The following is a 24,993-nucleotide window of genomic DNA, read 5'->3' as shown; positions in this document are numbered from 1 at the left end:
CAGCAGGCAGCAGCAGCTCCCCAGCCCAGCACGCAGGCAGCAGCAGCAGCTCCCCAGCAGGCAGGCAGGCAGCAGCAGCTCCCCAGCAGGCAGGCAGCAGCAGCTCCCCAGCCCAGCAGGCAGCAGCAGCTCCCCAGCAGGCAGGCAGGCAGCAGCAGCTCCCCAGCAGGCAGGCAGCAGCAGCTCCCCAGCCCGGCAGGCAGGCAGCAGCAGCTCCCCAGCCCAGCTGGCAGGCAGCAGCAGCTCCCCAGCCCAGCTGGCAGGCAGGCAGCAGCAGCTCCCCAGCCCAGCAAGCAGGCAGCAGCAGCTCCCCAGCCCAGCAAGCAGGCAGGCAGCAGCAGCTCCCCAGCCCAACAGGCAGGCAGCAGAAGCTCCCCAGCCCAGCAGGCAGGCAGCAGCAGCTCCCCAGCCCAGCTGGCAGGCAGGCAGCAGCAGCTCCCCAGCCCAGCAAGCAGGCAGGCAGCAGCAGCTCCCCAGCCCAGCAGGCAGGCAGCAGCAGCTCCCCAGCCCAGCAGGCAGGCAGGCAGGAGCTCTCCAGCCCAGCAGGCAGGCAGCAGCAGCTCCCCAGCCCAGCAGGCAGGCAGGCAGGAGCTCTCCAGCCCAGCAGGCAGGCAGGCAGCAGCTCCCCAGCCCAGCACGCAGGCAGCAGCAGCAGCTCCCCAGCCCAGCAGGCAGCAGCAGCTCCCCAGCCCAGCAGGCAGGCAGCAGCAGCTCCCCAGCCCAGCACGCAGGCAGCAGCAGCAGCTCCCCAGCCCAGCAGGCAGCAGCAGCTCCCCAGCCCAGCAGGCAGGCAGCAGCAGCTCCCCAGCCCAGCAGGCAGGCAGGCAGGAGCTCTCCAGCCCAGCAGGCAGGCAGCAGCAGCTCCCCAGCCCAGCAGGCAGGCAGCAGCAGCAGCTCCCCAGCCCAGCAGGCAGCAGCAGCTCCCCAGCCCAGCACGCAGGCAGCAGCAGCAGCTCCCCAGCAGGCAGGCAGCAGCAGCTCCCCAGCAGGCAGGCAGGCAGCAGCTCTCCAGCCCGCAGCCTGCCACCAGCGAGGCTGGGGCAGCAAGCTCCGGAGGCTGCTGGTGCCCACATCTCCTTCTGAGAAGTAGCTGGCACCCAGGAGGACAAAACCCCCTGCTGGGCTCCCAGGGGAAGGTCTGGAAGCTGAGAGCCTGCTGCTGCCCTGGGCGCTCTCCTGGCGCGGCCCGTCCCCCCTGCGCTCCTCTCCTGCCCCTCTGAACCACTGCACCACCTCCCCCACAGCCTCCCACAGCAGAATCCCCTCCTGAGCTGCTCTCTTCCCCTGCTGGGATTCATCCTTCCCCTCACTGCAGCAGCTCAGTGGCAGCTCTGCCCCACCTGCACCAGGCCCCAGCTGGGGTCTGGGGGCTGTGTCCCCGCTGGGAAGTGGCCAACCCCTGAGCAGCAAACCACAGACACATGGAGTGCTTTAGGTAGGAAGGGAGCTCAGAGCTCAGCCAGCTCCAGCCCCTGCCATGGGCAGGGACACCTCCCACCAGCACAGGCTGCTCAGGGCCTCATCCAGCCTGGCCCTCAGCACCTCCAGGCAGGAGGCAGCCACAGCCTCCCTGGGCAACCTCTGCCAGTCTCTCCCCAGCCTCACTGACAACAATTTCTTCCTCCTCTCCACTCTCACTCTCCCCTCTCCCCTCTCCCAGCTCAAAGCCATTGGCCCTCAGCCTGTCCCTCCCAGCTCTCCTCCAGAGTCCCTCCCCAGCTCTCCTGCAGCCCTTCAGCTCCTGGGAGGCTGCTCTGAGCTCTGCCTGCAGCCTTCTCTTCTCCAGGCTGCACAGCCCCAACTCTCCCAGCCTGGCCCCACAGGGGAGGCTCTGCAGCCTCTGCTCATCCTGGTGGCCTCCTCTGCAGCCTCTCCAGCAGCTCCAGGTCCTTCTTGTGCTGGGGGCCCCAGAGCTGGAGGCAGTGCTGCAGGTGGGGGCTGAGCAGAGCAGAGCAGAGGGGCAGAATCCCCTCCCTGTGCTGCTGCTCTCCCTGCTCTGGCTGCAGCTCAGCACTCAGCTGGCTCTGGGCTGCCAGGGCCCAGGGCTGGCTCCTGGGGACTCTGTCACCACCTGACCCCCCCAAGGCCTTCTCCTGCAGGCTGCTCTCAGCCACTCCTCACCCAGCCTGGAGCTGTGCTTGCTTCAGGATCTTGCACTTGCCCTTGCTGAATTCTTTTGGCCACCACAGCCCTGGGGCCAGGCAGCCTCTGCTGCTGCCCTGCAGCAGGGGGGGTGGGGGTGGTTCCTTGCTGGCACCAGTGGCTGTCTGCTGGGGCAGGAGGGCTGGCTCCTTCTGCTCCTCCCTGCCATGACTCTCAACACTATGGCTTCAGTTTCTTCCTCTTCTCCTTCTTTCTGGGTCAGATCCACTGAACAATTTCCCCCTGTCTGTGCTCGGCCTGTGTTTGCTGCCTGGCAGCCTGAGCCTGCTCCTCAGCACCCCCAGGGCTTCCCCAGAGGCTGCCTTTCCTCTGGGCTCCTGCTTGCAGAGGAGCTGTGAAGCACAGACCCACAGACTGAGACTCATTCCCACGCTGCCTGCAGAGCTCATACCTCTCTGCCTCTCCTCAAGGAGCTCCTTCTGCCCACCCCCCCCGCCAAGCCCACTGCAGCTAAGTGCCAAGCCCCCCCCCAGGGTGGCACCCAGAGCAGGCAGAGCCCCTGGCAGGGCTGCCCCTCCCCGGGGGCTGCTGGTACTCACGTAAATGCCAGCCTGGATGCAGGCCTCTGCCCCTGTGCACTCCACTGTGATCTCAGGCTTGCAGCCCAGCAGGGCTTCCACTTTGGAGGCCACCTCCTGTGGGCTCTCCTTCTTCACCTGGATGGTGAAGTCTGCCCCAACCTCCTGGGCCTTCTGCAGGCGAGAGGCAGAGAGATCTGGGGAGAGAGGGAGAGAAGGAGCTGGGGCTGAGCCTGCAGGCTGCCTGCTGCCCAGGCTGGCATCTCCACACAGCTGCCTGCTTGGGGCAGCAGCTGCCAGCCCTCTCAGCACACAGCAGCTGTGTGGCAGCCCCCTGGCACCTCCTCCTCCTCCCAGCCCAAAGGCTCTCTCCCCCTCCTGATGCTTGCAGCTGTGGAAGCTTCAGGTCATGCCTAGAAAGCTTCCCCCAGACCTTGAGCAGAGAGTGGCAGAAGGCCAATAAAGTACTGCTGGATGTGGAAAGGGAAGGAAGGGCAAGCTGTAAAGCATCCCACTGGCCACACCAGCACCACAGAGGGGCTGCACAGCCCTGTCTTTCTCTTTTCAGCTTCCTTGCTCCAGCAGACACCAGGCTCTGGCTGCTGCTTGGCTTTGCTGAGCTTGGCTGTGCTGTGGCTGAGCAAAACAACTCTCTGCTCTTTCCTCTTCTCCCTTTGAGCCCAAGGAGGGGAGGCAGGGATGCGGGGCAGGCAGCACTGGGGAGGGGGGCAGACAGCAGTAGGGATGGGGTGCAGGCAGCAGCAGGGTTGGGGTGCAGGCTGCAGCAGGGTTGGGGTGCAGGCAGCAGCAGGGATGGGGTGCAGGATGCAGCAGGGTTGGGGTGCAGGCAGCAGCAGGGATGGGATGCAGGCTGCAGCAGGGATGGGGTGCAGGCTGCAGCAGGGTTGGGGTGCAGGCTGCAGCAGGGTTGGGGTGCAGGCTGCAGCAGGGTTGGGGGCAGGCTGCAGCAGGGTTGGGGTGCAGGATGCAGCAGGGATGGGGGCAGGCTGCAGCAGGGATGGGGTGCAGGCTGCAGCAGGGTTGGGGGCAGGCTGCAGCAAGGTTGGGGTGCAGGCAGCAGCAGGGATGGGGGCAGGCTGCAGCAGGGTTGGGGTGCAGGGAGCAGCAGGGATGGGGGCAGGCTGCAGCAGGGTTGGGGTGCAGGATGCAGCAGGGATGGGGGCAGGCTGCAGCAAGGTTGGGGTGCAGGGAGCAGCAGGGATGGGGGCAGACAGCAGCAGGGATGGGGGCAGGCTGCAGCAGGGATGGGGTGCAGGCTGCAGCAGGGATGGGGTGCAGGCAGCAGCAGGGATGGGGGCAGGCTGCAGCAGGGTTGGGGTGCAGGGAGCAGCAGGGATGGGGGCAGACAGCAGCAGGGATGGGGGCAGGCTGCAGCAGGGATGGGGGCAGACAGCAGCAGGGATGGGGGCAGGCTGCAGCAGGGATGGGGGCAGGCTGCAGCAGGGATGGGGGCAGGCTGCAGCAGGGATGGGGGCAGACAGCAGCAGGGATGGGGGGCAGGCTGCAGCAGGGATGGGGGGCAGGCTGCAGCAGGGATGGGGTGCAGGATGCAGCAGGGATGGGGGGCAGGCTGCAGCAGGGATGGGGTGCAGGCTGCAGCAGGGATGGGGGCAGACAGCAGCAGGGATGGGGGGCAGGCTGCAGCAGGGATGGGGGCAGGCTGCAGCAGGGATGGGGGCAGGCTGCAGCAGGGATGGGGTGCAGGGAGCAGCAGGGATGGGGGCAGGCTGCAGCAGGGATGGGGTGCAGGCTGCAGCAGGGATGGGGGCAGACAGCAGCAGGGATGGGGGCAGGCTGCAGCAGGGATGGGGGCAGACAGCAGCAGGGATGGGGGCAGGCTGCAGCAGGGATGGGGGCAGGCTGCAGCAGGGATGGGGTGCAGGATGCAGCAGGGATGGGGGCAGGCTGCAGCGAGGTTGGGGTGCAGGCTGCAGCAAGGTTGGGGTGCAGGCTGCAGCAGGGATGGGGTGCAGGCTGCAGCAGGGATGGGGGCAGGCTGCAGCAGGGATGGGGTGCAGGCTGCAGCAGGGATGGGGGCAGGCTGCAGCAGGGATGGGGGCAGGCTGCAGCAGGGATGGGGTGCAGGGAGCAGCAGGGATGGGGGCAGGCTGCAGCAGGGATGGGGTGCAGGCTGCAGCAGGGATGGGGGCAGGCTGCAGCAGGGATGGGGTGCAGGCTGCAGCAGGGATGGGGGCAGGCTGCAGCAGGGATGGGGGCAGGCTGCAGCAGGGATGGGGTGCAGGGAGCAGCAGGGATGGGGGCAGGCTGCAGCAGGGATGGGGTGCAGGGAGCAGCAGGGATGGGGGCAGGCTGCAGCAGGGATGGGGTGCAGGCTGCAGCAGGGATGGGGGCAGACAGCAGCAGGGATGGGGGGCAGGCTGCAGCAGGGATGGGGGCAGACAGCAGCAGGGATGGGGGGCAGGCTGCAGCAGGGATGGGGGCAGGCTGCAGCAGGGATGGGGTGCAGGCTGCAGCAGGGTTGGGGTGCAGGGAGCAGCAGGGATGGGGTGCAGGATGCAGCAGGGTTGGGGTGCAGGCAGCAGCAGGGATGGGATGCAGGCTGCAGCAGGGATGGGGTGCAGGCTGCAGCAGGGTTGGGGTGCAGGCTGCAGCAGGGTTGGGGTGCAGGCTGCAGCAGGGTTGGGGGCAGGCTGCAGCAGGGTTGGGGTGCAGGATGCAGCAGGGATGGGGGCAGGCTGCAGCAGGGATGGGGTGCAGGCTGCAGCAGGGTTGGGGGCAGGCTGCAGCAAGGTTGGGGTGCAGGCAGCAGCAGGGATGGGGGCAGGCTGCAGCAGGGTTGGGGTGCAGGGAGCAGCAGGGATGGGGGCAGGCTGCAGCAGGGTTGGGGTGCAGGATGCAGCAGGGATGGGGGCAGGCTGCAGCAAGGTTGGGGTGCAGGGAGCAGCAGGGATGGGGGCAGACAGCAGCAGGGATGGGGGCAGGCTGCAGCAGGGATGGGGTGCAGGCTGCAGCAGGGATGGGGTGCAGGCAGCAGCAGGGATGGGGGCAGGCTGCAGCAGGGTTGGGGTGCAGGGAGCAGCAGGGATGGGGGCAGACAGCAGCAGGGATGGGGGCAGGCTGCAGCAGGGATGGGGGCAGACAGCAGCAGGGATGGGGGCAGGCTGCAGCAGGGATGGGGGCAGGCTGCAGCAGGGATGGGGGCAGGCTGCAGCAGGGATGGGGGCAGACAGCAGCAGGGATGGGGGGCAGGCTGCAGCAGGGATGGGGGGCAGGCTGCAGCAGGGATGGGGTGCAGGATGCAGCAGGGATGGGGGGCAGGCTGCAGCAGGGATGGGGTGCAGGCTGCAGCAGGGATGGGGGCAGACAGCAGCAGGGATGGGGGGCAGGCTGCAGCAGGGATGGGGGCAGGCTGCAGCAGGGATGGGGGCAGGCTGCAGCAGGGATGGGGTGCAGGGAGCAGCAGGGATGGGGGCAGGCTGCAGCAGGGATGGGGTGCAGGCTGCAGCAGGGATGGGGGCAGACAGCAGCAGGGATGGGGGCAGGCTGCAGCAGGGATGGGGGCAGACAGCAGCAGGGATGGGGGCAGGCTGCAGCAGGGATGGGGGCAGGCTGCAGCAGGGATGGGGTGCAGGATGCAGCAGGGATGGGGGCAGGCTGCAGCGAGGTTGGGGTGCAGGCTGCAGCAAGGTTGGGGTGCAGGCTGCAGCAGGGATGGGGTGCAGGCTGCAGCAGGGATGGGGGCAGGCTGCAGCAGGGATGGGGTGCAGGCTGCAGCAGGGATGGGGGCAGGCTGCAGCAGGGATGGGGGCAGGCTGCAGCAGGGATGGGGTGCAGGGAGCAGCAGGGATGGGGGCAGGCTGCAGCAGGGATGGGGTGCAGGCTGCAGCAGGGATGGGGGCAGGCTGCAGCAGGGATGGGGTGCAGGCTGCAGCAGGGATGGGGGCAGGCTGCAGCAGGGATGGGGGCAGGCTGCAGCAGGGATGGGGTGCAGGGAGCAGCAGGGATGGGGGCAGGCTGCAGCAGGGATGGGGTGCAGGGAGCAGCAGGGATGGGGGCAGGCTGCAGCAGGGATGGGGTGCAGGCTGCAGCAGGGATGGGGGCAGACAGCAGCAGGGATGGGGGGCAGGCTGCAGCAGGGATGGGGGCAGACAGCAGCAGGGATGGGGGGCAGGCTGCAGCAGGGATGGGGGCAGGCTGCAGCAGGGATGGGGTGCAGGCTGCAGCAGGGTTGGGGTGCAGGGAGCAGCAGGGATGGGGGCAGACAGCAGCAGGGATGGGGGGCAGGCTGCAGCAGGGATGGGGGGCAGGCTGCAGCAGGGATGGGGTGCAGGGAGCAGCAGGGATGGGGGCAGACAGCAGCAGGGATGGGGGCAGGCTGCAGCAGGGATGGGGGGCAGGCTGCAGCAGGGATGGGGTGCAGGGAGCAGCAGGGATGGGGGCAGACAGCAGCAGGGATGGGGGGCAGGCTGCAGCAGGGATGGGGTGCAGGATGCAGCAGGGATGGGGGCAGGCTGCAGCGAGGTTGGGGTGCAGGCTGCAGCAAGGTTGGGGTGCAGGCTGCAGCAGGGATGGGGTGCAGGCTGCAGCAGGGATGGGGGCAGGCTGCAGCAGGGATGGGGGCAGGCTGCATCAGGGTTGGGGTGCAGGCTCCAGCAGCTGCCTCAGCTCCCCACCCCCTGCCAGCTCAGCCTTCCCCACCCAAGGAGCAGCTCATCCCCAGCCCCTGCAGCAGCTCAGGGTTCCTCAGAGGTGACTCAGAGCTTCTCTTCCTGCTGCAGCAACAACCTCCATCCTCAAGTGACTCCCCAGAGGCTGAGGCCTGCACTGCTCTCAGCCCCAAGCCCAGGCCAGCAGGGTGGTGCCAGCCCTGCACTTGGCAGCCAGAGGCTTGAGGGAGGAGGAGGCAGGGGCCTGCCCTGGGCTCTGCCATGAGCCACCCCCCAGGGATGCTCCCACCAAGGTGAGAGGTGGCTCCTGCAGTCTGCTCTCTGCTCAGGGATGTGAGCAAGAGGTCAGAAGTACAGCTGGCACAGGGGGCAGGCCCTGGCATGGACTGCAGCCCCTGGCACAGGGGGCCAGCCTGAGGCCTAGGCACAAAAGCACTGCAGCAACCTCTGCTCCCTGTCCTGCTGCATCTGGCAGCTGCTTCTCCTGGCCACCACCACTCAGGGGGAGCAAAGAGCAGCAGCAGGAGCTGGCAGCATCACTTCCAGGCCCTGCTCAAATCCCAAGGGACATTTCAACCAGGGAACAGCCTGAGCTCTCTCCAGCCCTCTCTCCACTCTGCTGGGCTGGCCACACAGAGCAGAACCTTGGAGGAGAGGTGGAGGAGCTGGGCTGGGCACAGCAGAGAGAAGGGTGGAATGAAGGGGCAAGCAGAAGGGCAGCTGCCAAGATGCTGAGGGCTTGCTCCAGGTGATGCAGACAAAGGGAAATGTCCCCCTGACAGTTTGGGAGTGGCCCCCAGATAAAGCCTCTTCATTAGGAGATGGTGCAGGCCTAGCACAGCTCCCCAGAAAGGCAGCTCCCCCCTCAGGGCTCCTCCAGATGCAGCCAGCCAAAAGCAAGGCTGCAAGCACAGCCAGCTCCAGCACAAAGGGCTGCAGCAGAGCCCCTGGAAAGGCCACTTCAGACCCTGCAGATCATGAGGGAGCAGAGCAGAGCAGGAGAGCAGCAAGGAGAGCAGCAAAAGAGGTCTAGAGAGGCTCAGTGCAGGAAGGGACAACACAAAGGAGGGGTCCAGAACGCCATCAAGCTCTCCAAGGGGTGCTGATGGAGCAAAGCTCCCAGGAAGAGCTCCAGCAGGGAGCAGAGCACGCTGTGGTGCCTGCCCTGGGAGCCTGGGGGAAGAGCAGGCTGGAAGCAGCAACAACCAAACTCTGTCAGCACTCCAAGGAGGACCAAACCTGAGCCTCCAGGCTTGGTCTGAGCCAAAGGCAAAACACAGGGGCTGAGGGCTGAAGAGCTCCAAGCAGGCAATGATGAAGCCAGCAGTCAGTGACCAGGGGCACCAGGAGCAAGGGGAGCTGCTTGGCCCTGGAGCTCACACAGAGCCACTGCCCCTGCCCAACAGCCCTGCTCAAGGGCTGGAGAAGCTCTCCAGGGCCACTCCATCCAAGGGCCACTGCTTAGCCTCTGGCTCCTTCTGCCTGAAGCACTGCACAGCTTGGTTGTGCTGGGAAGCAGAAGTCACTACCCTGCTCTGCTACCCCAGCAAGAGAAGCAGCAGCTGCAACCTGCAGCTCTTCAGAGATGATCCCAAGTAGTGCAGGGATCCCAGAGGGAGCAGGGATCCCAAAGGGTGCAGGGATCCCAAAGGGAGAAGGGATCCCAAAGGGTGCAGGGATCCCAAAGGGTGCAGGGATCCCAAAGGGAGCAGGGATCCCAAAGGGTGCAGGGATCCCAAAGGGTGCAGGGATCCCAGAGGGAGCAGGGATCCCAAAGGGTGCAGGGATCCCAGAGGGTGCAGGGATCCCAAAGGGAGCAGGGATCCCAAAGGGTGCAGGGATCCCAGAGGGAGCAGGGATCCCAAAGGGTGCAGGGGTCCCAGAGGGTGCAGGGATCCCAGAGGGAGCAGGGATCCCAGAGGGTGCAGGGATCCCAGAGGAAGCAGGGATCCAGAGGAAGCAGGGATCCCAAAGGGTGCAGGGATCCCAGAGGGAGCAGGGATCCCAGAGGGAGCAGGCATCCCAAAGGGTGCAGGGATCCCATGGGTGGATTGATCCCAAGTGGTGCAGAGCTCCCAAGGGCAGCAGAGATCTCAAGGGGTGCAGAGCTCCCAAGGGCAGCAGAGCTCCCAAGGGCAGCAGAGCTCCCAAGTGGTGCAGAGCTCCCAAGGGGAGCAGAGATCTCAAGGGGAGCAGAGCTCCCAAGGGCAGCAGAGATCTCAAGGGCAGCAGAGCTCCCAAGGGGTGCAGAGCTCCCAAGGGGAGCAGAGATCTCAAGGGGAGCAGAGCTCCCAAGGGCAGCAGAGATCTCAAGGGGAGCAGAGCTCCCAAGTGGTGCAGAGCTCCCAAGGGGTGCAGAGCTCCCAAGGGGTGCAGAGCTCCCAAGGGCAGCAGAGATCTCAAGGGGAGCAGAGCTCCCAAGGGCAGCAGAGATCTCAAGGGGAGCAGAGCTCCCAAGGGGTGCAGAGCTCCCAAGGGGAGCAGAGCTCCCAGCCTTCTCCCAGGGTCCGAGGGTGCTCCTAGGCTGCCCTCTGGCTGCCTGCTGCTCCTCCCTGCCTGGACAAGTGCAGCAGGCCCCTGGCCACCCTGGGCTGCCCCCTGGCACTGCAGGAGCTGGTGAGGTGGTGGCTGAGCCACTCTGCAGCTCTCCTGCCCGGGCCTGGTGAAGGCAGGAGCTGCCTGAGGGGAGGGACTCCTCCCCCTGGCCAGAGGCACTCACCTGTGACCACCACAGAGGCTGCTCCCATCATCTTGGCCACCAGCACATTGACAAGCCCAATGGGTCCTGGGGACAGAGAGCAGAGAGAGGACAGCTGTGAGGGGCAGGCAGCCCCAGCCCCAGGCTCTGACCCTGCCTGCAGCTCACTCCCCTCTAGCCCAAAGGGGGCTCTGAGGTGCCTGCAGCTCCCAGCACCAGCAGGACCCCGTTGGGGGGGCAGCAGCTGCTGGGGCAGCACCAGCAGCTTCAGCAGCCCTGCTGGAGCTGGCCTAGGGTGGTGCAGGAGCAGAGCTGGAGCTGTGGAGTGACAGAGTCAGTCTGGGGCATGGGCAAGGGAGGGGACCCTGACCCTCTGCTGAGACCTCCCTGCAGTGCTGGGGCAGCTCTGGAGCCCTCGGCACAGCCAGGGACCTGCTGGAGCAGGGCCAGAGGAGGCCACAGCAGGGCTGGCAGGGCTGGAAGCTCTCTGCTGTGAGGCCAGGCTGGGAGAGTTGGGCTGGTTCAGCTCCAGGGAGGCCTTCTGGTGGCCTTCCAGGGCTTAAAGAGGCCAGCAGAAAAGCTGGGGAGGGCCATTTCAGCAGGGCCTGCTGTGACAGGCTGAGAGGTGATGGTTTGACCTGAAGAGAAGGCTCTGGGAAGCCCTTACTGAGGCCTCCCAGTACCTAAAGAGGGCCTACAGGAAGCTGGAGAAGGACTTTTTTCAAGGGCATGCAGTGGGAGAGGAGGTTAACAGCTGCAGGCCAGCAGAGGGAATGTTCAGATGTCAGCAGGATCTCCTCCACTGTGAGGGGGCTGAGACACAGCCCCAGGCCTGCCCAGAGAGGCTGGGGATGCTCTCTCCATGGAGGCTTCCAGGGCTGGACAGAGCTTTGTGAATCCTGAGCCAGCTGCAGGTCTCCCTGCTGACTGCCCAGGGGGGGAACCAGGTGGCCTCTAAGGTGCCCTCCAACCCAAACCCTTCTGTGATTCTCTGAGTGCAGCTGCTGCTCTGAGGGGCTCGGAGCCCCCTGCTCTGCTCCCTGCAGCTGGCAGGCTCAGCACACCCTGGCACTGCCCTTTGCATCTGGGCTGCCCAAAGGGCAGCAGTGCAGGGCAAGGGCTGCCCCAAGCTCCCCTCTGTGTCCAGGCAGCAAACAGGACAAGGAGGAGGGCCCAGGAAAACACAGCCTCACCTCCACCCCCCCAAAGAGCATGGAGCAGCTCCTTCTGGAGATCAGCTCTCAGCATGGGGAGGAGAAGAAGAGTATCAGGAGCAGTCAGCACAGGTTCACCAAGGGGAACTCATGCTAGAGCACTCTGATAGCCTTCCCTGAGGGGGTGACCAGCTGGGTGGACAAGGGGAGAGCAGTGGCTGGTGTCCACCTTGGCTTCAGCAGAGCTTCTGACACTGCATCTCATAACAGCCTCACAGCTAAGCTCAGGAAGTGTGGGTCAGAGGAGTGGACAGTGAGGTGGGGGAGAACTGCCTGCAGGGCAGAGCTCAAAGGCTTGTGAGCAGTGGGGCAGGGTCTGGTTGGAGGCCTGTGGCCAGTGCTGCTCCCCAGGGGTCAGTGCTGGGTCCAGTCTTGCTCTCCATCTTCATCAGTGACTTAGATGAAGGGACAGAGTGGACTCTCAGCCAGTTTGCTGATGACACCAAAGTGCCTGGCACCTGTCAGGCTGTGCTGCCATGCAGCCAGAGCTGGACAGGCTGAGAGCTGGGCAGAGGGACCTCAAGAAGCTCAACAAGGGTTAGTGCAGGGTCCTGCCCCTGGGGAGGAACAACAGCAGGAAGCAGAACGGGGCAGGGGGGGAGACCTGCTGGGAAGCAGCTCCAAGGAGAAGGAGCTGGGAGTGCTGGGGGCCAGGTTTGCCATCAGCCCAGCCCCAGGCTTACAGCAGAGCCCAGCAGCAGGGCTGGCAGCCTTGCCCCACCCCCCACACTCCCCCTGCTCCAGGCCGTGGCAGAGAGAAGCCCAGGGCTGGGCATGGTCACTGTACCAGAGCCAGAGATGAAGACTTTGCTGCCCAGGGTGACTCCTGCCCTCCTGCAGGCATGGATCCCCACTGAGAGGGGCTCAATCAGGGCTCCTTCCTCAAAGGTGACATTGTCTGGGAGCCTGCAAGAAACAGACACAAGCAGCTTGTCAGCACAGAGCTTTCTGGAGGGGGAGGGGGGATGAGCTCAAGACACTCAAACACCAACCACAGGGCTAAGCAGAGTGGCAAAGCACAACCTCCCCCTTGCTCTGAGCACCTCCTGGAACCCTGCTCTGCAGCAGCACCAGGTGAACCTAAAGCCAGGGAGGTTTAGGGACCTGCCAGCTTCCCTTGGTGAGTCCACCTGCAAACTCCTCTGCCCCTCATTCCCTCTGGAAGAAGCCCCCCAGCTGTGCAGGCACCACCCCAAAGGCTGCCCTTGGCCTGGGAGCCATCAGGGAGCTCCCAGAGCCCTCATCTAGGTGAGAGCACTCAGAGAGCACATCCTGCTGCCAGTGCTGATGCCCCACAGAGCAAAGGCAGCCAGACCCAGGGCTCCCCTGAATCCCTCCCTGAGGCACCAAGTGTTTCATGCAGGGCTCCCAGCACCACCCTCCCAGCAGGCAGGGAGCAGAGTGGGGATCAGACAGCTCTGGGACAAACACAGCACTGCCCTGAGTGGTCAGGGACTGGCAGAGGCTGCCCAGGGAGGTGGTGGAGTCCCCATGGCTGGAGGGGCTGCAGAACCCTGTGGCCATGGCAGCTGGGGCCATGGTGTGGTGGCCATGGTGGGGCTGGGCTGAGGCTTGGCCTGGCTGAGCCTGGAGGCCTTCCCCAACCCAAACCATGTCATGGCTCCATGAATGAAGAGCACATGTGAGGTGGCTGAGCTGGGGCTGAGAACAGCTGGATCATGCTGGGGGCCTAGAGGGCCCCCTCAAGGCCACCCAACCCCCGCAGCAGAGCAGGGCTCCTGCTCTCCTCCTGTCCTGCTCCAAGCAAGGTGACTTGGCTCCAAAGGGCAGACCAAGCTGCAGGCAGCCCCTGGGCTGCTTCCTCAACAGCAGCAGCACAGGAGGCCTTCAGGCACCATGCTGAGCAGGGGAGGACACACAGCAGAGAGGAAACCAAGAGCAGCCCATCCAGCCCACCCCGCTGCAGCCAGCAGGGCCAGCCCCAGAGAGATCAGGCTGCCCAGGGCCTCATCCAGCCTCCCCTTGAACATCTCCAGGGCTGGAGCCTCAGCCACCTCCCTGGGCAGCCTGTTGCAGTGTTCCAGCAGCCTCCTGGGGCACAACTTGTTCCTCACCTCCAATCTCAATCTGCTCTGCTCTGGTTTGAAGCCATTGCCCCTGGGGCTGTCCCTGCAGGCCTTTGGGAGCAGTCTCTCTGCAGCCTTCCTGTAGCTCTCTTCAGGCACTGGGAGGCTGCTCTGAGGTCTGCCTGGAGCCCTCTCTTCTCCAGGCTGAACACCCCCAGCTCCTTCAGCCTGGGCTCAGAGCAGAGCTGCTCCAAGCCCCTGAGCATTGTCATGGAGCCTCTCCATCAGCTCCAGGTCCTTCCTAAAGGCAGCCAAAGAGGCTGAGCAGCACCTGCCTGCCAAGCTGCCCACTGAGCCAGGGAGCAGGAAGCAAGGAGCCCTGCTCAGGGGAGCCCTGCCTGCAATGCTCAGCAGGGGGATGGCAGCTTTGGGCTCTGCCTGGAGAACTTCTCACAGGTCTTGAGCAGCAAAGTAGTGAAATGTGAATGAATCACTACTGGGTGTTAAAAAGAAAAGGAAACAGAGATCCTTCTGAACAATCTCCTTGGAGAGAGACCTGCCAGAAGGTTGGCTGTGCCAAAACAATTCCTCCTAGGAGGACAGCCTGAGAGAGTTGGGGTTGTGCAGGCTGGAGGGGAGAAGGCTCCCAGGAGAGCTTCTGGTGGCCTTGCAGGAGCTGCAGGGGGCTGCAGGAAAGCTGGGGAGGGACTTTTGAGGGTATCAGGGAGGGATAGGGGTCTGAGGGGGGCAGGAATCAGGCTTGGGGCAGGGAGCCAGCAATGGACACTGGCAGCCCAGAAGGCCAAGGGCAGCTGAGCTGCCCTTGGCCTTCTGGGCTGCCAGTGCCCATTGCCAGAGGTGGAGGGAGAGGATCCTGCCCCTCTGCTCTGGGGTGTCAGGGGGGGATGGAGCAGCACTAGAAGTGAGGAGATTCAGCTTGGCTGTGAGGAAGAAGTTGTTGCCCAGGAGGGTGGTGAGAGCCTGGCACAGGCTGCCCAGGGAGGTGGTGGAAGCCTCCTGCCTGGAGGTGTTTGCAGCCAGGCTGGAGGTGGCTGTGAGCAACCTGCTGTGGTGTGAGGTTCAGGGAAGGTTCATGTTGGCGGGGGGGGGGTGGGGGCTGCAATTTCAGCTTTGGTGGGGGGGGACGAGCTGGAGAGGTCAGCCCTCTGGCCCTCTTGTGCCTGGGGCAAGAGGGAGCAGCACTGACTTGTAGCAGTAGGCAGCACTGTGCTTGTAGTAGTGGCAGAGGTTGCCGTCGTCGGGCGGCGTGGCGCAGAAGAAGATGGTAGGGGAGAGGTTGTAGCGGCCGCTCTTGCAGAACTCATCCACCGCCCTCGGCACCCCCGGCTCGATGGCCACACGGTCACCTGGCAGGGGCAAGCAGGCTCTGTTAGGCAGGGGGAGGCTGGGCACGGGGCTAGGAGCGGGAGCACAGGGGCCAGGGAGCAGGAAGGGCTTCCAGAGAGGCAGGGGGACCTCGACCGGCTGGACAGATGGGCAGAGGCCAACAGGATGGCATTCAACAAGTCCAAGTGCCAGGGGCTGCACTTTGGCCACAGCAACCCCAGGCAGAGCTACAGGCTGGGGGCAGAGTGGCCAGAGTGGCTTTTGGAGCCTCCTTCCCTGCAGAGCCTCCAAGCCCCTCTCAGAGGCATTCCTGTGTGCCCTGCCTGGGGGTGCCCCTGCTGCCAGGCTCTCAGTCTCACAGTCTCACAGAATCACCAAGGTTGGAAGAGACCTCAAAGATCACCAAGTCCAACCTGGCACCACAGACCTCATGGCCAGACCATGGCACCAAGTGCCACATCCAATCCCCTCTTGAACACCTCCAGGGATGGGGACTCCACCACCTCCCTGGGCAGCACATCCCAATGGCTAACAACTCTCTCAGTGAAGAACTTTCTCCTCACCTCCAGCCTAAACCTCCCCTGGCACAGCTTGAGACTGTGTCCTCTTGTTCTGGTGCTGGGTGCCTGGGAGAAGAGACCAACCCCTTCCTGGCTACAACCTCCCTGCAGGGAGTTGTAGAGAGCAATGAGGTCTCCCCTGAGCCTCCTCTTCTCCAGGCTAAGCAGCCCCAGCTCCCTCAGCCTCTCCTCACAGGGCTGTGTTCCAAACCCCTCAGCAACTTTGTTGCCCTTGTTCCAGCAAGTCAACCTCCTTCCTAAGCTGAGGGGCCCAGAACTGGACACAGGACTCAAGCTGTGGCCTAACCAGTGCTGAGCACAGGGCACAATGACTTCCCTGCTCCTGCTGGCCACACTGTTCCTGATGCAGGCCAGGATGCCCTTGGCCTTCTTGGCCCCCTGGGCACACTGCTGGCTCATGTTCAGGCAGCTGTCAATCAGCACCCCCAGGTCCCTCTCTGTTTGGCAGCTCTCAGCCACTCTGCCCCCAGCCTGTAGCTCTGCCTGGGGTTGCTGTGGCCAAAGTGCAGCGCCTGGCACTTGGACTTGTTGAATGCCATCCTGTTGGCCTCTGCCCATCTGTCCAGCCTGGCAAGGTCCCTCTGCAGAGCCCTTCAGCCCTCTAACTGACCAACATCTGCTCCCAGCTTGGTGTCAGCTGCACATTTGCTGATGACTGACTCAATCCCTCATCCAGATCATCAATGAAGATGTTAAAGAGCACAGGGCCCAGCACTGATCCCTGGGGCACAGCACTGGTGCCTGGCTGCCAGCTGGCTGTGGCACCATTCACTACCACTCTCTGGGCTTTCACACCAGGACTGATCCAACCTCCCCAAAGGCCTCACTCCTCAGCACTCATCACTTCAGATCTGGAGCTGGCTTGGTTTCTTCTGTCACAGAAACCTCCTCTGCATTGACTTTCACCTGTGACTTCCTGCCCAGGCCTGTCAAGGCTTCCCTGGAACTCTTAACAGCTCTTGTCTCATCTCCACCCTCATTTAAGTTGCTACTATCATCCAGCTCTGCAAAATTCAGTGCCCAGCCCATGTCCTGGGACATGCCTGAGCACAGAGAACAGAGGAGGTCATAGAATCACAGCATGGCTTAGCTTCCCACCATCTCCTACAACCAGCCCAGGTTGCTCAAGGCCTCATCCAACTTGGCCTTGAATCCACAGCCTCCCTGGGCAGCCTGTGCCAGAGCCTCACCACCCTCACAATGAAGAGCTTCTTCCTCCCCTCCAGTCTGACCCTGCTCTGCCTCAGCTCCAAACCCTTCCCCCCTGGCCTGGCTCCAGACACCCTCAGGAGAAGTCTCTCTGCAGCCTTCCTGCAGGCTCCCTTCAGGCCCTGGCAGGCAGCTCTGAGGTGCCCCTGGAGCCTTCTCCTCTCCAGGCTGATCACCCCCAGCTCCCTCAGCCTGGCCTCACAGCAGAGCTGCTCCAGCCCTGGCAGCATCTCTGTGGCCTCCTCTGGACTCTCCCCACAGCTCTGTGTCCTTCTCCTGCTGGGGACAGCAGAGCTGGAGGCAGGATTGGAGGGGAGGTCTGAGCAGAGCAGAGCCAAGGGGCAGGATCCCCTCTGCTGCCCTGCTGCCCACACTCCTCTGGCTGCAGCCCAGCACACAGCTGCCTGCTGGGCTGCATCAGGGCACTGCTGGCTCCTGGGGAGCTGCTCAGCACCCAGCACCCCCAGGGCTCTTTCTCCAGGGCTGCTCTCAGCTCACTCTGCACCCAGCCTGGAGCTGTGCCTGGCCTTGGCCTGACCCAGCTGCAGGACCTTGCCCTGTGCCTTGTTGAGCCTCCTGCAGCTGGCACTGGGCCACTTCTCCAGCCTGCCAAGAGCCTTCTGGATGGATCCTCTCCCTCAGGTGAGCCCATGGCACCACACAGCAATCCTGCTGAGGTCACACCATGAGGCCTGGCACAGCTGCTGCAGTGAGCTCTCTGCACTGCAGGAGAGCTGCTGGCCACCACCTCACATGGCTCTCACTACTGCTGCTGGTGAGAGCACTGTGCAATGTTTCTGAAGCTTCCTCTGGCTTCTCCACAGGCCCCTCTGTACCAGCACACACTGTCAGCTGCAATTAAGGAGGCCACAGACAAGCAGAGTCCCTCAGGGATCAGTCCTGGGACCAGGCTTATTCAACATCTCTGTGGGTGCCATGGACAGTGGCATTGAGTGCACCCTCAGCAGGTTTGCTGATGACACCAAGCTGTGTGGTGCAGCAGACAGCTGGAGGGAAGGGAGGCCATCCAGAGGGACCTGGACAGGCTGGAGAGGTGGGCACAAGCCAACCTCAGGAGGTTCAACAAGACCAAAGGCAGGGTCCTGCAGCTGGGTTGAGGCAATCCCAGGCACAAATCCCAGGCTGGGCAGGGACTGGCTGGAAAGCAGCCCTGAGGAGAGAGACTTGGGGGTGCTGGGGGAGGAGAAGCTCACCAGGAGCTCTCAGTGTGCACTTGCAGCCCAGAAAGCCAATCAGATCCTGGGCTGCATCAGAAGTGTGGCCAGCAGGGCAAGGGAGGTGATTCTCCCCCTCTGCTCAGCTCTGGGGAGACCCCACCTGGAGTACTGCCTCCAGTTCTGGAGCTCCTATTCCAAGAGGGATGTGGAGGTGCTGGAAGGTGTCCAGAGAAGGGCCAGGAGGATGAGCAGAGGGCTTGAGCACTTCTCCTGTGAGGACAGACTGAGAGAGTTGGGGCTGTTCAGTCTGGAGAAGAGAAGGCTCCCAGGTGACCTCATTGTGGCCTTCCAGGATCTGAAGAGGGCTACAGGAAGGCTGGGGAGGGACTGCTCAGGATCTCAGGTAGTGATAGGACTAGGGGGAATGGAATGAAGCTGGAGGTGGGGAGGAAGTTCTTCCCCAGGAGAGTGGTGAAGCCCTGGAATGGGTTGTCCAGGGAGGTGGTTGAGGCCCTGTCCCTGGAGGTGTTTAAGGCCAGGCTGGCTGAGGCTGTGGCCAGGCTGATCTAGTGTGGGGTGTCCCTGCCCATGGCAGGGGGGTTGGAACTGGATGATCCTTGTGCTCCCTTCCAACCCTGACTGATTCTATGATACTATGATACTAAGGGAACCCAACTGAAGACCTGCCAGGGAACACCTAAGGAACCCCCCCAGGGCAGCCAGCTGGGTGATGAAGAACCTCTCTGGAGGAGGAGGAGGAGACAGCGAGCAGAGCTCGGCTCCCAACATCGGACACCCAGCCACAGCCTCTCCCCAGCAGGGTGAATGGTGCCACAGCCAGCTGGCAGCCAGGCACCAGTGGTGTGCCCCAGGGATCAGTGCTGGGCCATGTGCTCTTTAACATCTTCATTGATGATCTGGATGAGGGATTGAGTCAGTCATCAGCAAATGTGCAGCTGACACCAAGCTGGGGGCAGGAGTTGATCTGCTGGAGGGTAGAGAGGCTCTGCAGAGGGACCTCGACAGATGGGCAGAGTCCAAGAGCAGGAGATTGAACACATCCAAGTGTCAGGGGCTGCACATTGGCCACAGCAACCCCAGGCAGTGCTACAGGCTGGGGGCAGAGTGGCTGAGAGCAGCCAGGCAGAGAGGGGCCTGGGGTACTGACTGACAGCTGCCTAAACATGAGCCAGCAGTGTGCCCAGGCAGCCAAGAGGGCCAACGGCATCCTGGCCTGCATCAGGAACAGTGTGGCCAGCAGGAGCAGGGAGGTCATTCTGCCCCTGTACACTGCACTGGTTAGGCCACACCTCGAGTCCTGTGTCCAGTTCTGGGCCCCTCAGGTTAGGAAGGAGGTTGACTTGCTGGAACGAGTCCAGAGAAGGGCAACGAAGCTGGGGAGGGGTCTGGAGCACAGCCCTGTGAGGAGAGGCTGAGGGAGCTGGGGTTGCTTAGCCTGGAGAGGAGGAGGCTCAGGGGAGACCTTCTTGCTCTCTAGAACTACCTGAAGGGAGGTTGTAGACAGCCAGAGGTTGGTCTCTTCTCCCAGGCAGCCAGCACCAGAACAAGAGGACACAGTCTCAGGCTGCACCAGGGGAAGTTCAGGTTGGATGTTAGGAAGAAGTTCTATACAGAGAGAGTGATTGCCCATTGGAATGGGCTGCCTGGGGAGGTGGTGGAGTCACCATCCCTGGAGGTGTTCAGGAGGAGACTTGATGGGGTGCTTGGTGCCATGGGTTAGTTGATTAGGTGGTGTTGGATGATAGGTTGGACTCAATGATCTCAAAGTTCTCTTCCAACCTCGTCTGGTCTGGTCTGGTCTATTCTATTCTATTCTATTCTCAGGAGCCAGCCACCAGGCCAGCCCTGCTCCCACTTACCTGCTTTCAGGTGAGTCACCCCTGAGCCAACTTTGATGACAGTGCCAGCAGCTTCATGGCCCAGCACCATGGGGCTCCTCACCACGAAGTCCCCGATGCGGCCGTGCTGCCAGTAGTGGACGTCGGAGCCGCAGATCCCCACAGAGTGCATCCGCAGCAGCACCTCTGCCAGGGGGGGCAAGCATCAGCCAAGGCCAAGGCTCACCCCCCTGGCCACCACACCTGCCCTCTCCAGCTGGCCCAGGCCTGAGGGGGTGGGTTGGATTCCCCTCCCTGCTCCCCCAGGAAGAGTTTTTGGCCCTCTGCCCCCCCGCCCCCCAGAGCACGTTTCCCACCCTCAGCATTCGGGAGTGGATTTGTGTCTGCAAGAGAGCCTGAGGGGAGAAGCAAGACCAGCAATGGAGGGCTACAAAGTGCACTTACAGAGAGATAGCTACAGCTTAACAACAGCACAGGTCCCCCCCCCCAACCTTCTCTCAGCTCTTCTATCCCCAAAAGGGGACAAAAGGGCCCCCCCAAACGAACACCCAGGCTCCCTCTCCACACCCCCTGGCCCCTCAGAGAAACCAACCCAGAGAAGTGACCAAATTGTGGCCTTCCAGGATCTGAAGGGGGCCTACAAGGAGGCTGGGGAGGGACTGCTCAGGCTCTCAGGTAGTGATAGGACTAGGGGGAATGGAATGAAGCTGGAGGTGGGGAGATTCAGGCTGGAGGTGAGGAGGAAGTTCTTCCCCAGGAGAGTGGTGAAGCCCTGGAATGGGTTGTCCAGGGAGGTGGTTGAGGCCCCAGCCCTGGAGGTGTTTAAGCCCAGGCTGGCTGAGGCTCTGGCCAGGCTGATCTAGTGTGGGGTGTCCCTGCCCATGGCAGGGGGGTTGGAACTAGCTGATCCTTGGGGTCCCTTCCAACCCTGAATGATACTATGAAGCCACCAAGGTCAGAGGGGGAACAGCAGCAGCAGCCCAAACCAGAGCAGCAGGAGAGAGCAGCCAAGGGCACAAAGAAGCTGTGCTGCCCGCTGGCAGGTTTTCAACACCCCAGTGGGATGATGTTAACCTACCTGCTGTGATCCCTCCCTGTCCAGTCCCTGCATTGTTTACCTTCTCCTCACAGCCTCTGCAGATTTCCTGTCTACAGCCAGTGCTGAAGCCAGGGAGCAGCTCCAGAGGCCACACCAGGCCAGGCCACTGCTGGGACATCTGCAGGGGCTAGCACTGAGCAGCTGCACCAAGCCATGCAAGGTGGGTGGCAGGGCCAGGAGACAGCTGCTGAGGGACACAACCCCAGGGGCTCCACAAACCAGGAGAGCTTCCAACATCACAGAATCACAGCATGGCCTGGGAAAGCCTTTAAGATCATCCAGTCCAACCCCTGACCCAACACCATCATGGCCCCAATGCTCCTGGAACAGCTCCAGGCTGAGGGAGACCTCATTGCTCTCTGCAGCTCCCTGAGAGGAGGCTGCAGGCAGCTGGGCTTGGGCTCTGCTCCCTAGGCTCAGGGGAGAGCAGGAGAGGAACTGCCTGGAATTGTGCCAGGGGAGGCTGAGGTTGGAGAGGAGGAAGAATTCCTTTGGTGGCAGAGTGGTCGGGGGTTGGCAGAGGCTGCCCAGGGAGGTGGTGGAGTGCCCATGGCTGGAGGGGCTGCAGAGCCCTGTGGCCATGGCAGCTGGGGCCATGGTGTGGTGGCCATGGTGGGGCTGGGCTGAGGCTTGGCCTGGCTGGTCTGGGATGGCTTTTCCCACCCAAACGAGTCTGTGATGGTGGTGCCTCTGCAGCTAAAGTCTGTGCTGAGGACCTTGGGTGGCCCTGAGGTTAGGGACCTTGGAGGGTGACTGCAGATAGAATTCACTGCCCCAAGAGAGTGAGAACTCATGGAAAATGGGAATGCTTTCCAGGGGACCCACAGGGTCTTGGAGCCTGAGTAGGAATGGGATGAAGGAGGTGAGAAGCAGGAGGCAGGTGCTTGGTCAGAGGAAGCCTCCAAAGGGCCAAGGTGATGCAGGGAGGAGTGGTGGCCATGGTGGTCTCTTGATAGTTGGACTGGATGATCCTGGAGGGCTTCCCCAACCTAAACAATTCTCTGATTCCAAGATCCTGAGACCATCTGAGGTGTCCCAAGAGCTGTCTGCTGTGCAGTGCAGGAATGGGTACTGCAAGGGATGAAAGAAGCAGCCAAAGAAGGCAGCTGAGTGCTGTGCCTGTGTCTGCTCTGCCCACCCAAGGACCCTGCAGTGTGACCTCCCCCAGCCTCTTCAGCTTCTCTGGGTTATTTTATGCCTTCTCAGCAACATCAAGGAGAGACAAAAGAGAATGAGGAAAGAAAGAGATCACCAAGGGAAGTGGAGAGCAGCAGCCATCCCCAGACCTACCGTCGGGCCCCGGCTCAGGGATGGGACGGTTCTCCTGGGGGCAAAAAGAGAAAGAAGCAATCAGCTGCCTGTGCCCACCCATGGGAACAGCTCAGCCACAGAGCCACACAACTGCTGGGCTGGAGAAGGCCTCCAGGCTCAGCCAGGCCAAGCCTCAGCCCAGCCCCACCATGGCCACCACACCATGGCCCCAGCTGCCATGGCCACAGGGCTCTGCAGCACCTCCAGCCATGGGGACTCCACCACCTCCCTGGGCAGCCTCTGCCAGTCCCTGACCACTCTGCCACCAAAGGAATTCTTCCTCCCCTCCAACCTGGCCTGCATCAGGAACAGTGTGGCCAGCAGGAGCAGCAAGGTCATTCTGTCTTGTGCTCAGCACTGGTTAGGCCACACCTCGAGTCCTGTGTCCAGTTCTGGGCCCTGCAGTTTAGGAAGGAGGTTGACTTGCTGGAAGGTGTCCAGAGAAGGGCAATGAAGTTGGTGAGGGGTTTGGAACACAGCCCTGTGAGGAGAGGCTGAGGGAGCTGGGGTTGCTTAGCCTGGAGAGGAGACTCAGGGGTGACCTTATTGCTGTCTACAACTACCTGAAGGGAGGTTGTAGACAGGCAGAGGTTGGTCTCTTCTCCCAGGCAGCCAGCACCAGAACAAGAGGACACAGTCTCAGGCTGCACCAGGGGAGGTTTAGGTTGGATGTTAGGAAGAAATTCTATACAGAGAGTGATTGCCCATTGGAATGGGCTGCCTGAGGAGGTGGTGGAGTCCCCATCCCTGGAGGTGTTCAGGAGGAGACTTGATGGGGTGCTTGGTGCCATGGGTTAGCTGTTTAGGTGGTGTTGGATTGGTTGATGGGTTGGACACGATCTTGAAGGTCTCTTCCAACCTGGTTTGGTTTATTCTAAATAAATGGTTTATTCTAAGCCTCCCCTGGCACAGTTCCAGGCCAGTTCCTCTCCTGCTCTCCCCTGAGCCTAGGGAGCAGAGCCCAAGCCCAGCTGCCTGCAGCCTCCTCTCAGGGAGCTGCAGAGAGCAATGAGGTCTCCCTCAGCCTCTGACAGTGCTGTGAGTCTAAGCCAGGCTGCACAGGCTTCCAGTGAAGCTAGAGGTGCATCAAATGTGGTTGGGAGCCCCCCCAGCAATCCCCCAAACCCTGTCCAGCCCCTGGCACCTGCTGCATGAGCTGTGCAGGAACGGTGCAACAGCAGCTGCCTCCCTGCTGAGCAGCCCCCAGAGGAGCTGCTGCAGCTATCCAAAGTCCCTCTGCTCCCAAGGACTGTTCAGAGAGCTGCCTGCCAGTGTTTGCCTCTGGTTAAACGTTCCCTAGCTGCCAACCCTCCAGCAGCACTGCCACGGTGCACGCCCAGAAACGCCCCAGCACTCCCAGGGACATTATCAGCCTGAAGCACCGACAGAGAACAAAGGTCTTGCTCTCCATCACCAGCACAGTTGTGACCAGGGAGGCTGCTCCCTCCCTCCCTCCTGCTTCCCACTTGGCCTCTCCATAGCCCAAAGCAGCAACCCATCACCACCCATGGAGTCACAGAAGCTTGGGAAAGACCTGAGAGACCATCAGGTCCCATGACCTAACACCTCCTGACACCTAAACCACGGCTCCAAGAGCCACATCCAAGCCTCCCCTGAACCCCTCCAGGGACAGGGACTCCACCACCTCCCTGGGCAGCCTGTGCCTGCACCTTGTCCACCGCCCCGGCGGTGAGCAGGGACATCCTGCCCTGGCAGGGAGGCTGCACCTGACGATCATCCGAGGTCCCTTCCTGCCCCAGCGTTCGGTGTGGTCTTTAACTAGGGCAGGCCGCCCGTGAAGTTTGACCCTGAATGTCTGCGGGGATGGAGCCTCCACCACCTCCCCGGGAAACCTGTGCCAGCCTTTCCCTACCCTCCTGGTGAACTTCCTCTTGCCTGGCGCCCAGGCTCAATCTGCCCTGCTCCAGTTCCTTCTGGCAACGTCTGGCTCTCGGCACCGGCCCCTCCGCTCCCTGACCCTTCCTTCCCCCGGCAGGGCCCAGAGAGGTGCTGGAGCGGCCCCCGGCCACGGAGCGGCCCCCGGCCACGGAGCAGCCCTCGGCCACGGAGCAGCCCCTGGCCACGGAGCGGCCCCCGGCCACGGAGCGGCCCCAGCTTTCGCTCGCCCCCGCGGCCAGGCGCCCGGGGGCAGGCTCCGCGGGGAGCAGCGGGGCAGCCCTGCGGCGCAGCTCCCGGGGCAGCCCCAGCCGTGCCCAGCGAGCCGCCGGCTCCCCCCTGCCCGCGGCCCGGCCGCCGAGCGCAGCCCTTCCCCCGGCCCCCTCCGCCCGGAGCCGAGCCGCGGCGGTGCCGTGCCGTGCCGTGCCGTGCCGTGCCGGCCCGCTCCCCCCGGCCCGTACCAGCCGCAGGTCCCCGGCTCGGTGCACCACCACGGCCAGGTTCTGCCCCGGCGCCGCCATAGCTCGCCCTGGCTCGGCTGGGCTCGGCGCCCGGGTCCAAGGGCCGGCGGCGGCGGCGGAGCCTCCCCCTGCCCCCGGCCGCCCCCGCGCCGGACCCGGCGCCGCCCCCGCGCCTCAGGCCTGCGCCCAGCCCCCAGCGCCCAGCCCCCAGCGCCGGCCCCCAGCGCCAGGCCCAGAGCCAGCCCTAGCGCCAGCCCCCAGCGCCAGCCCCCAGCGCCCAGCGCCCAGCCCCCAGCGCCAGCCCCCAGCGCCCAGCGCCCAGCCCCCAGCGCCAGGCCCAGAGCCAGCCCCCAGCGCCAGCCCCCAGCCAGCCCCAGAGCCAGCCCCCAGCGCCCAGCCCCCACCCAGCCCCCAGCCAGCCCCCAGCCAGCCCTAGCGCCTGCCCCCAGCCAGCCCCCAGCGCCAGCCCTAGCACCTGCTCCCAGCGCCAGCCCCAGAGCCAGCCCCCAGCCAGCCCCCAGCCAGCCCCCAGCGCCCAGCCCCCAGCCAGCCCCCAGCCAGCCCCCAGCGCCCAGCCCCCAGAGCCGGCCCCCAGCGCCAGGCCCAAAGCCAGCCCTAGCGCCAGCCCCCAGCCAGCCCCAGAGCCAGCCCCCAGCGCCAGCCCTAGCGCCAGGCCCCAGCCAGCCCCAGAGCCAGCCCCCAGCCAGGCCCCAGCGAGCCCCAGAGCCAGGGGCTGGCACAGCTGGCAGGGCACAGCAGCCTCCCGCTGGCACTCGCAGTGCC

At 63.8% G+C, this 24,993-nt stretch overlaps 1 protein-coding gene across 1 annotated transcript in view; it reads right to left on the bottom strand.

The window, feature by feature from the left end:
• SORD (sorbitol dehydrogenase) overlaps positions 1-24,321 on the bottom strand; it is a 30,275-nt gene extending 5,954 nt beyond the window's left edge. The window contains exons 1-7 of the mRNA XM_068144196.1: positions 24,211-24,321; positions 21,833-21,866; positions 19,465-19,629; positions 14,477-14,636; positions 12,030-12,148; positions 10,050-10,115; positions 2,703-2,878 (exon numbers count right to left, since the gene is read on the bottom strand). Coding sequence (XP_068000297.1) covers positions 2,703-2,878; positions 10,050-10,115; positions 12,030-12,148; positions 14,477-14,636; positions 19,465-19,629; positions 21,833-21,866; positions 24,211-24,270 — 780 coding nt within the window. The 5' untranslated portion in view covers positions 24,271-24,321. The remainder of the gene's footprint in view (positions 1-2,702; positions 2,879-10,049; positions 10,116-12,029; positions 12,149-14,476; positions 14,637-19,464; positions 19,630-21,832; positions 21,867-24,210) is intronic.
• Between the last annotated feature and the right edge of the window lie 672 nt (positions 24,322-24,993).

Source organism: Melanerpes formicivorus, unplaced genomic scaffold (assembly GCF_026170545.1).
Source record: "Melanerpes formicivorus ecotype bairdi unplaced genomic scaffold, bMelFor1.0.p_v2 SCAF_10, whole genome shotgun sequence".
Taxonomy (NCBI): Eukaryota; Metazoa; Chordata; class Aves; order Piciformes; family Picidae; genus Melanerpes; species Melanerpes formicivorus.
This window is presented reverse-complemented; position numbering and strand designations above follow the sequence as displayed.